The 12,334-nt window shown below is 41.1% G+C and overlaps 1 protein-coding gene across 13 annotated transcripts in view; it reads right to left on the bottom strand.

The window, feature by feature from the left end:
- DYRK4 (dual specificity tyrosine phosphorylation regulated kinase 4) overlaps window positions 1-12,334 on the bottom strand; it is a 63,024-nt gene that overhangs the window by 39,271 nt on the left and 11,419 nt on the right. For 7 of the 13 annotated variants that reach the window (XM_038576530.1, XM_038576528.1, XM_038576529.1 and 4 more), the window contains 2 exons: window positions 1,360-1,440; window positions 541-657 (listed from right to left, as the gene is read on the bottom strand). The exons of 3 other annotated variants lie outside the window; for them this stretch is intronic. In XM_038576530.1, coding sequence (XP_038432458.1) covers window positions 541-657; window positions 1,360-1,440 — 198 coding nt within the window. Of the gene's footprint in view, window positions 1-540; window positions 902-1,359; window positions 1,441-8,805; window positions 9,018-12,334 lie in introns of those variants that run through there. 3 more of the 13 variants (XM_038576533.1, XM_038576540.1, XM_038576539.1) reach the window with 3 other exon arrangements.

Below are 12,334 nucleotides of genomic sequence, written 5' to 3'. Positions count from 1 at the left end.
CTATAAGGCTCATGCACAGTACCTATGCAGTTGATAACCCCAGTGATGTCTTACTCCAGGAAGAAATGGGAACAGTTTTTTTGTTTGTTTGTTTGTTTACTACTGCTCTTAAGAAGGTCAGTTCCTAACTAAATAAAGTGATTTGCCCAAGGGCACAAACACTTGAAGTTATAATAACTCTTTAACTTGGCACTTTCTCACATTATCTTATTTGGTCCTTATACAAAAAAAAAAAAAAAAAAGTAAGGGACATTGGAGGAAAACACTCATTTTGTATGCTTCTACCATTTATATACCAGACACTTCATTCTTCCTTTCCTCGATGAATCTTCATGACAACCCTATGAAAAGCCCATTTTGTAGATAAAAGAAAGTCAGTGATTTATTTGTTAAGGTTTATATTCTTTATAAAGATACAGGACTAGAACCCAATTCTTCAGGTGACATTGTGCTATTCCCAGCCTTTCTAAACTTGGTTCTGGACAGCAGTTAGGTCTTTGACATGCCTGCTCAGGGCCATGTCCACTGCCCTGTACTCACCTGATACAGCAGGGGTGGCTTTAGCAAGATTTTGTTGCCGATGCATGGAAAGTTAACCATGTTTTTCTTCCCCTTGGTATCCACAAAAGGGAGTGAAGTAATGCTGGTGTTTGGATTCTATATAAGGAGAAAGTGGATAAGGTGCAGAGCCTCAGGAAAGAAATCTTTGTCTTCACGGAGTCATTTCTACCAGCTCTCCTACCACAGCAAGAATGAACCTGAACCAAATCCAGGCCTAAATGTATTTTCAAAGCTCTTGTACAGCAAAGCAGAGTGGTCAAGCAGATGAGCTCTGGGTTTGAATCCCTGCTCCACTGCTTACAGCTGCAGATCTTGAATAGGTCACACAACTCTCTCTTTAAGCTTCAGTTATCTCATCACTACCATGGGGACAAAAATGGGATCTACCTCATAAGGCTTTTGTGAGGTAAACAAGGCAACTCATGTAGAGTATTCCATAAGTGTTGGCCATTATTATCATCATTCTAATATCTTACCACCCTAATATGGGGAAGCTCTTCCTGCTAAATAACATACATCTTCCATGGTGCAACATAAGCTCCCATTTCCTCTACATTATTGATTTGACCTTCCTTGGATCCCTGCCCTCATGCATTGATTGACTGATTGATTACAAAAGAGGTAGTCTGTCAGTGAATAGCCACATTTAAAATTGTGTGGAGATGCGGCATGGTGATGTGGATAAAGCATATGCATCATATTATGCTGAGTTGACCAAAATGCCACTGAAAAGCTACCCTGGCCACCCACATACCTTCATCCTTTCCTAGAGAAAAGACACTAAACATCACTGCCCACCTTATGTAAGAATCGAGTCATTCTGAGGTTCTTAATCTTGGAAGGTGGCTTCTGGGCTTGAGCCAAAGGCTTACTCTCAACCTAGATCAAGTAGAACAGTATTGAAATAGTGTTTAGCATGCTATCATCTCAAGCTGTTGAGACATATGTTTTGCTCCATTACAACAATCAAGATATGGTTGAAGCCAGCTCTCTTGACCTCAAAGCTAGGAAGAGCTAAGAGAAGCCCAGAGAAGTGCTGAATGAATGTATGAATGACTGCATATCAAAACAAGTGGTCTTTCTGGCAGTTCTTATCCTGGATTGACTTTTCCTATGGTTTTCACACTTTAAAAAATCTATAGAGCCTTTTCTTCAGATATAATTTTAACTAGGCACCTTGGACAGGGGAAGAAATAAAAGCTGAGCTGCTCCTTCTAAAGAGACAAAAATGTCCACAGTCTTGCTCTGGGACTCTTTCGACCCAGGGGCCCTAGTAGAACCCACTAGAATATGGGACCCCAGCCTGAACACCAGGGACTGATCAGAAGAGACTTCACTCTAGAAAGGGATGGCAAGCACACCATGAAAGTATATGACATAATTGTGTATGATATAAGATGGCAGTTATCTAACGGTTATACATTTATTTTAATATCCACTTGAAAACTATAGCACATTAAACCTATAATTTTACTATGAAAAATGAGACCAAAATTTAAGTTTAAAAAAGTGTGAGCATTACATAGATATGACAAAAACCATGAAGGTGGCACTGAAACTACTAAAGTTTAGCAAAAACAGGCTATGGTTTAAATCTAGGTTTTTCTGTTTGTTTTTTTTTATAATAAATTTATTTTTTATTGGTGTTCAATCTACCAACATACAGAATAACACCCAGTGCTCATCCCGTCAAGTGCCCCCCTCAGTGCCCCCCGTCACCCATTCACCCCACCCCCCACCCTCCTCCCCTTCCACCACCCCTAGTTCATTTCCCAGAGTTAGGAGTCTTTATGTTAGGTTCTTCTCTTTGAAGCAGAACTCATGTGTTCTCCTCCATCCAGCCTCCTCTTTGGGCACTGAATGAGACTTATCTGAGATACAGCTGGTGCCAGACCCACCCTTGCTTACCCACCTTTGTAAAACTTGGTATACTGGCCACAATGATTTTCAAACTGGAGACAGTAGTTCAACTTAATATCACCCAGCACAGCTAAGCCTCTACAGAGCTATAATGATGGGGATCATGAAGAATAGACCATCTTGACCTCCTAAAATAAGGACATGACCTGAAGGAGAAGGGGCTGCATAGAGCATGGCTCATGGCCTTAAACCAAACTAATTTAATTGGCTAACTATACTAATGCAGGATTTGATTGTCTATTGAATGGAAAATGATTATATCTGAGCAAATACTGTAATCATAAATCTCACAGAGTCCCAACTTCTCACCAAATAAGTCTATGGGGATGAAAACTTACAACAGTCACAACAATGGCAACTTGAGAACAAGTTGGGAGACTGAACAGATCAATGAAAAGTATATTAACAGAACACAACTAAATACCAAACAAAGGGCAGGAACAATGAATGTTAACAAAGAAAGAAGAGATCACTGTAAATGCAGTTTGCCCAGGAGAATGTGAGGGGGTTTTGTGGAAAGGGTGTGGCTTGTTCTCGGCTTTAACTGGGAGGAAGGGTAGAGAGTGTGCTCATTAGGTAAAACAGTATCTGGGAATGCTCTAAGGGTCCTCACTGCTCATTCTGACTAAGCTGGTGCAGAAGGTACACTGGATTGTGGAAGGCACTGAATGCTAACCTAAGATATTGGGTCTTTATCTAATGGGCAATAGTGTACCACTATTTGTTACATATGCAGAACAGTATTTCAGAAAGACCCTTCTAGCAGCAATGCGGCATAAAATAATGATCACAGATAATGAACTCTGATATCAGACCTTAGTTTTGAATCCCAGCTCCACTACTCATTAGTTGTTTGACCTTGGGCAAGTTTTTAACCTTTTCTCACGTAACATAGTAATATAACAGTACCAACCTCATAGGGTTGTCATAAGGGTTAAGGGAGTTCATGCGCATAAAGCACTTAAACCAGTGCCTTCTATATGCCAAGGGTGTTTGCTAGAAGTCATTCTCCTCTTTTATAAATTGGAGAATAATTTTTGGTTATTTCTCATGAGAAAGGAAAACCATGGACTCAGAACTGATGGAGAATGAAAAAGATGGTGTCCAACCTAAAATGGCTAAAGGCAAAAAAATAAAAATTAAAATAAAAAAATAAAATGGTTAAAGGCATTGAGGCTGTTTAATACAAGAGAAGATAAAACAAGATGTGTGAGAAGTTAACAATTCTGATACTGCCATACATTTATACTGGAATCAAATGACTAAATAAAAGGATTGTAGATGACAGGAACCAGGTTTCCCATGCTGGGCTGGAGATTTATAGATAGTCAAGGTCATCATCAACATTACCACCATGTGATAATCAATTAGAGTTGGAGACATCAGTTCGACCTCATGTTTAACCCAATGTAGATACAAATGGTTACATATAGAAATACTTACAGATATGTTTATATGCAGGGGTTAATGCATGTGCTTGTGTGCATACACAACACAGACACACACACACACACACACACACACACACACACACATTGCTTTGTTAGCTTGAGAGGTTCCTAAAAGAACTAACACCTCCATAGAAACAAGTACACCTAATACTCACAACTTGGCTTCTAATGCCATTCTCCAGTAAGAAGAAGCAAAGCTTTTTGGAGAAATGATTGATTCTAGACTGGGTCAGGAAATACACAAGATTGGCCTGGAGCATCTTCTATGACATAAATAGGGAAGGGCTCAAAAAAATAATCCCACATTTTTTTAAAAAGATTTTATTTATTTATTCTTGACAGAGAGAGAAGCAGAGACACAGGCAGAGGGAGGAGCAGGCTCCATGTAGGGAGCATGACATGGGACTTGATCCCGGGACTCCAGGATCACGCCCTGGGCCGAAGGCAGGTGCTAAACCGCTGAGCCACCCAGGCTGCCCAAAATAATCCCACATTGATGAGAGCGCGTCAAAAGGGCACAGGAACCGACTGACAGAGTTCCCAATGGCCAAAGCTGGAACAATTTTAGCAACAAAATATAGTAGTGTTGGATTATAACTCAAGGTTTAAAATAAATATCCACAAATCCATACTGATGTAAATGAATAATTTAATAAAGAAATAAACAGGGAGAAGAAACAAATCTCCCATGCAGAAGAGTTCCTAATATATTATACAAACACTCCACCCTAGAGGAGAGCACAACTTGCCACTCCTTAAGCTGTGCATAGTTACTGGTTTCCAAAAAGTATAGCATGGAAAGGAGAGAACAAAAGCAACTGTAGAGGAGAAACCAGGCCAAAACTACTTCACCCAGGTAATCTAGTCAACATCAGCAACCATAAACTATGTGGACAGTATGTGCCATTGGCATGATTTGATGAAAATGGCACTTAACCTCAGTGGTCTTCCTCCCAAAGCCTACAACCCTAAATGCATCATGAGAAAAACAGACAAATTCTAATAGAAAGGCATCCTATGATATATGTGACCAGTATTCCTCAAAACTGTCAAGGTCATCAAAAACAACAAAAGTCTGAGGAACTGTCACAGTCAAGAGGAGCTTAAGGGGACATGATAACAAAATGTAATGTGACATCCTAGATAGGAACCTGGAGCGGACAAAGGACAATAGGTAACAATTAAGGAAATCTGGCTAAAGTGTGGAGTTTAGTTAAACATGTATCACTATCAGGGATCCCTGGGTGGCTCAGTGGTTTGGCGCCTGCCTTTGGCCCAGGGCGTGATCCTGGAGTCCCGGAATCAAGTCCCACGTCGGGCTCCCTGCATGGAGCCTGCTTCTCCCTCTGCCTGTGTCTCTGCCTCTCTCTGTCTCTCATGAATAAATAAATATTTTTTTAAAATGTATCACTATCTAAATTTTTTAAAATCTAAAAAAATAATAATAATGGGGTGCTTGGGTGACTTAGTCGGTTAAGCATCTGCCTTGTGATCTTGGCTCAGATCACGATCTCAGGGTTGTGAGAGGGAGGCTCTGCGGTCAGCAGGGAGTCTGCTTAAGATTCTCTCCCTCCCCCCACTCATATGCACATGCTTTCTCTCTCTCTCTCAAATAATAAATTTTAAAAACCTAAAAAAAAAATCACTATCAATGCATTATTGCAACTAAAGTACCACACAAATATAAGGTTTTTATAATAGGGGAGACTGGGTGTGGGGTGTGGGGTGTGGGGTGTGAGGTGGTATATAGGAACTCTGTACTATCTGTTCAATTTTTCTGCAAGTCTAAAACTGTTTTAAAGAAATACATTAATAAGACAAACAAAACTCCTGAGGGGAGGGGTAACACCAGAAAGGCCATTCCTATGACTCAGTATAAACTTGTTCTATGTGACCTGAAGGACAGAATGAGGTCAAAGTGTGGAATTTATAGAGAGGTAGTTTCTAGTTCAATAAAAGAAAGATTTTCTAGAACCTAGAGCTGTCCAAGAATGGAATGGAAGTCCTTATGAGCTAATGAGCTCTCCGTCTCTGGAAGAGCCAAGTCACCCTAATAAGTCTCTGTAAGAAATGTGCATGAACTCAGGCAATGAGCAATATGAAACCTCCAAAGTCCCATCTGTCCATAAGACTCATTTAAGTGACTCCTGTGAGTGTGTCTTGAGTTCATCTTTTATCCTCTCATGGAACTAACACTGAGAGCCATTGCAGAAAACAATGCTTCCCAAACTTTGTCACTTCATACCATGCATGAAAAACTATATTTGTGTGACAACCTGGGGTAAAAAGAGGAGGCAGCTCACAGACAGATGCTATGAGCACAAGGTTGCAAGAGGCTGCTGGCCTCTATATCCATGCACACCTCTACCAGTGTGTCACACAAGTTTACAAACTTGCTGCTTGTTTATCTCCAGCAGCTTCCTCAAGAGGGACATAATCCCCGATAACATTTCATTCTATCACAGCATCCCTAGGAGGCAGGAAGAAGAGGGTGTGATCTCCCACATTCATGGTGGCAAAAAAGACTAGGAGCTTCAAAGGCAAAAATGAACTACTGGGACTTCATCAAGATAAAAAGCTTTTGCACAGCAAAGGAAACAGTGGACAAAACCAAAAGATGACCTTCAAAATGAGAGAAGATATTTGCAAATGTCTTATTAAATAAACGGCTACTATCCAAAATCTATAAGAAACTTAACCAAACTCAACACCCAAAGAACAAATAATCCAATCAAGAAATGGGCAGAAGACATGAACAGACATTTCTCCAAAGGAGACATACAAGAGAGACTCCTAACTCTGGGAAATGAACAAGGGGTAGTGGAAGGGGAGGTGGGCAGGGGGATGGGGTGACTAGGTGATGGGCACTGAGGGGGGCACTTGATGGGATGAGCACTGGGTGTTATACTATATGTTGGCAAATCGAACTCCAATAAAAAAAGTATACAAAAAAAGAAGACATACAAATGGCCAACCGACACATGAGAAAAATGTTCAACATCACTCGGCATAAGGGAAATACAAATCAAAACCACAAGATACCACCTCATACCCATCAGAATAGCTATAATTAACAAGTCAGAAAATGACAGATGTTGGTGAGGATGCAGAGAAAGGGGAGCCTTCTTGGACTGTTGGTGGGAATGGCAGCCACTCTGGAAAACAGTACGGAGATGCCTCAAAAAGTTAAAAACAGACCTACCGTATGACCCAGCAATTGCACTACTAGGTATTTAGCTCAAAGATACAAATGTAGTGATCCTAAGAGGCACCTGATCCCAGTGTTTATAGCAGCAATGGAAATTGTCACAGGGAGGTGCCTGTGTTATAAATCTAGATTATTCAACACAAGCTGGCTACAGTAAGCACAAACTCCCACTTGCAGGACCGAATAAGAATGTTTTCACAAACATGCAAATTGTCATTTATGATTTCCTACCATGGGTAGCATAATTATGTGAGAATGAATATATCCCTCCAAGACTCTGCCCACCATATCCCTAGCTTAGGCACCTGTTGCAGTGGTCTCCTAAGCAGTACCCTGCCCCTCACTCAATCCATCCTCTACTGCCTAAGACCTCAGAAATTAAACATGAACATCTGATCTCATTGCTGTACTACTTAAATCTCCCCAGTGACTTTTCAGGGTATGGATGTCCTGGCATACAAAGCCTCCCAATCTCATCTCTTGTCATGGCCCTGGCCCTCCCCTTTTGGCTCCAGAATTATGAATGCCTTGCAGTTCTCAAACACCAAGCTGGTTCACATCTCAGCATGTCCACTCCTACTGTTTCTCCTTGGGATGTTCTCTCATCACCGATTTACCATCTTCTTCCATTCCAAGTCCCTGTCATTCACCTGGTGAATTTTACCCAAGTTCAAGTCCCAGCCAAGGTGCCACATTTTCCATGAAGCCTCTGTAACCACTGCATGTGTAATTCTTTCACTACTCCAATACATACTTGCGGCAATCACAGTACCTGCAAAGGTTTGTTGCATGAGGTTGTCTTACACCTGCCTTCTTTTGCCAGACTCTAAGACTCTTTAATAAAAGATCTGAGTCTTATCTCAGAATTCTGAGCCTAAGGTGGTATCTCACACCTAGTAGTCACTCAAATATTTGATAAAGGAAGGAAGGGAAGAATAAAGGAGATACTGAGGGAGCAGGAAGCCCTAGTACTTGTCCTCAAACTCTTAAGCTGATTCTAAGCGACCCGAAAAACAGTTGAGCTTGGATTTCAGCTTCTCTTCCTGGTTGGTAGTCTATCCTCTCCACTGTGTCTCCATAGTCCCTCTCCTAGTGGCTTCAATTCCCACCAGGGGACCAGTGCTGTCTTGTTCCCCAGCACTTCCTTTTTGGAAGGAATGCCTCCTACTCAGTAAATGCACACAAGTGAATTCCCTGGCCAATACCCTCTTCTCAAAGGTAACTGCATTTTCAAAGAGAAAGCCTAGAAAAGAAAGCGTTTTGGTGCAAATAAATGAATCTCTACTCACAGAAGGCTTCTTGGCACTGGGAAAATAGATGAAAGAGATAGTTCATCTTAGGAAAAAAGGTCTTCACAAACCCTATCAGACAGGAGTCCATTCTCATCATCAATTACTGAGACATGTAACCATTATGTCAGAATGGAGGACAAAATTGCACACAAGGGTGAAATCTCCAATCCTTTGTGTTGCATCAGTGCCCTCTCACTGGTGGCACCGTGCCTTCCCCTCTTTACTTTGCATCAAGCCCCCACCCCAAACATGCAAAGTTTACCCATGAATCACAGGGGAGTATATTTCATACCTCCAGCTAAGGGCTAAAGGATAATAAGGTCGCTTTGTAGGGCCAGTCAGAACAGAACTTCAAGATGCACTCTCTCATTACCTTGGACAGAGCCCTGGATGTCCTCATCTGCAACGTTCAGGGGAGAAAGCAACTGGGATTTCAGCAGGCATCAAAGCCACCCTGGTCTTCTGTCCCTGGGCCACCCAGATGTTTCAGAAAGGCATACCTCCATCAAACCACCTGCCTTGATCGTACCTCACAGGCTATTTTTTCTATTTTCTTAGCTGACTCCTCCTTGCTCTTCCTCCTCCCTGTTAATTAAAAAAAATAAAAAATCTCCAAGTGCATGATCAAGGTTGGGTGGGCAGACAAAGCTCAAGTTCTGTGATATCAAATCACAGCTTCTTCCTTCTAGGCTCCATAATCCCTTCCCAGAAGCCAGAACAACCGAGAGTTCAAAACAAATGCATTAATGCAGAGAGAGGGTGTGACGAGAAGAGAGAAAATAAATCCTTGGGGACTCTGTACAGAACACAACAAGTTTGACAATTAGGCCCATCAGAGCACTGCAGAGAGCTGGGAGAAAGGGGCAGTTGCTAGGCTCCTCATATCCTCAACTAAGGCACTAAGCTACTATCGCTATCCAGAGTTTAGGCAAATTGCAGCGTCTCTCCACGGCCACTTCTAGCTAAGACTCTGCCATGAAACCACCTTTGCTGTGTGTGAGGAAGCCCAGGATGCCTGGACAGAAAAGAGTAGATTCCTGCTTAAACCCACAGCCAAGCCTGGCCTCAGGAGACCCATTAGCAGAGTGAATATGTCCAGCCCTCGGGAGGACTGAGGCTTCTATCTCACTGACGTAGTGTCCTCTCCGGAGTTCTGCCCACCAGCCTATGTCCCTGATGAAGGTGGAGGAAGGAGAGCCTGGCTGCCCTGGGGGTTTGAAGGACAGGCAAGAGCATACGCCTGAAAGCCCAGATGCTTGGAGACATTTTCTAATGTACTTAGTGCGTGGCCTTGGGGGAGACATTTCCCCTTCTGGACTTCTGTTAAGTGGAGCTTGGACAATTATGGTGCTAGAAGCCACCTTAAGGAATCTGTAATCAAATGCCCTCATTGTACGATGGAGAAAGGGAAGTTAAGAAGGTTATCCATGTGACTTGTCCAAAATAACATAGCAGTAGCAAACATGAGTCTAGAATCCATGCCTCTAAGTGCCTTTTTATTTTTATTTTTTAAGTGTCTTTTTATTATAACATGCTGCCATCAGATGATGTCTGACCTCCTTTGTATTCTCTTGTGAAACTAGATGGGAAGAGATTATAAAGCATTTCCCCTCCAAAGGTCTCTAAGTAAAAAATGAGATCATGCTTTTATTTTGATGGTTCCTGGATGGAAACATTTAGAAAGCAAGAATTTATTCTATAAATTAGACACTAAATTCTTTATAATAGAAAGTAGATGTATGCATGACGTAAGAGGGTTAGAGCAGCTCTTTCCTAAGGTTTTATTCCAATTTGTTTATCAGATTCATCCTATGCTTTTGCATAAGTTATTCCTTCCGCTTGAAATGCCTTCCTACCAGCCCACCAAAGCCTCCTTGCATAACCCCAGGGGGCATCATTCACTTTGATAAAAATGTGAATACTGAGCCCTATAATTCATGCCATTTGATGGGACTGTAGCTGACTGGAACACTAGTAAAGCATGATACACTTGGGCAATAGCAACAGCTTAAGAAAACTTTCTCTAAGCTCCCACAGAACTCTGTTTTTACCTTAGTGAGTACACTTACCATGCTTATTGTCACTTGTCTCTTTACATACTTATGTCCCCCACTAGACTGCATGCTAGACAAGGAGATACATATTATTTATTTTTGTGTCCTAGCACTGAGGACAATGCTTGGTCCAAAGTTAGCTCTCAATAAACACTTGGGAGTGATTTATGAAAGAGTTCACCCATCAAGGGTCTTTAAAGCTTCACAGAGTACAAAAAAGTAAACGACTCTAAAGTCAAATTTTGACTAGAATTCTTACTCTGCTATTTGCTAGTAGTATGACCCTGGTAAGCCATTTATCCTCTCTCAGGCTCAGTTTCCTTTTCTATAAAATAAGACTAGCAACCTTATAGTAAAAACAAAAACACAAAGCACACATGAGCACATACACATACACACATACAGATAAGATACTATGAGTAAAAAAAAAAAAAAAAAAAAAAGATACTATGAGTAAGAACTAACAGAAACTATAGTCACCAGAATTAGATACCTCCTCCCTCAAAAAATCCAAAAACTGGAATTATCAGGCAAAAACTGAAAAATAATCAGGTGTGATATGCTTAAAGAAATAAAAAAGACTAAAAATATAAATAAAGTATACGACACCATACAAATAACCACATTTCAAAATAAACAAATTGGAACTTGGAAAAATAAATCAATGAACCAGAAGAGACAAGTTTGAGAAAAAATCTAGCAACCAGCACAAGGAGACAGAGATGAAAAATATGTTCAAAGATTATGAACATGGAGGAAAAGGTGAGGTCTACCACATGTCCAATTAGAGTCAGAACAAGGCAATGAATGTGGCAGACATAAAGACAGAATGGCTCAGGGAATTTTTCAGAACCAATAAAAGACAAAATCATACAACTTTTCCTTTTTTTAGGTTTTATTTATTTATTTGAGAGAGATTGATGGAGCGAGAGAGAGAGAGAGCACAAGTGGGAGAAGGAGCAGAGGGAGAGGGAAAAGCAGACTTCCCATGTTGAGCAGGCAGCCCAATGTGGGTCTCAATCCCAGGACTCTGGAATTATCTGAGCTAAAGGTAGATGTTTAACCAACTGTGCCACCCAGGCGCCCGTCATACAACTTTTAGAAGACAAATCTGTCTTTTATGATTTCAGAGTAGGAAATTTCTTAAGCAAGATAAAAAGTTCATGCTATGAATTTACTTCCTTCTAATTAAGTTCTCCTTCTCCTCTAAAGACAATATAGAGTGTAGACAAGCCAAGATTTAGAGCAAGGTTGCAAGGTATAAGATTAGTAAACAACAGCAGCCCTGGTGGCCCAGTGGTTTAGCATCACCTTCAGCCCAGGGTGTGATCCTGGAGACCCGGGATCAAGTTCCACATCAGGCTCCCTGCATGGAGCCTGCTTCTCCTTCTGCCTATCTCTCTGCCTCTCTCTCTATCTCTCTGTGTCTCTCATGAATAAATAAATAAAACATTTTTTTTAAAAAAAAGATTAGTAAACAAGGTCAGTTGATTTTTTATATACTAGCAATGAACAATTGAAATTTGAGGCACTTGATGGGATGAGCACTGGGTGTTATTCTAGACTATTTTTTTAAATTTTATTTATGATAGTCACACAGAGAGAGAGAGAGAGAGGCAGAGACACAGGCAGAGGGAGAAGCAGGCTCCATGCAGAGAGCCCGACGTGGGATTCAAACCCGGGTCTCCAGGATCACGCTCTGGGCCAAAGGCAGGCACTAAACCGCTGCACCACCCAGGGATCCCTGGGTGTTATTCTATATGTTGGCAAATTGAACACCAATAAAAAATAAATTTATAAAAAAGCAATTTGAAATTTGAAATTAAAAGACCATTTACATTTGCAACC

The sequence above is a fragment of the Canis lupus genome, chromosome 27 (genome assembly GCF_011100685.1).
Source record: "Canis lupus familiaris isolate Mischka breed German Shepherd chromosome 27, alternate assembly UU_Cfam_GSD_1.0, whole genome shotgun sequence".
In the NCBI taxonomy this organism is placed as follows: domain Eukaryota; kingdom Metazoa; phylum Chordata; class Mammalia; order Carnivora; family Canidae; genus Canis; species Canis lupus.
The sequence above is the reverse complement of the archived record's forward strand: the minus strand, read 5'-3'. Positions and strand labels throughout refer to the sequence as shown.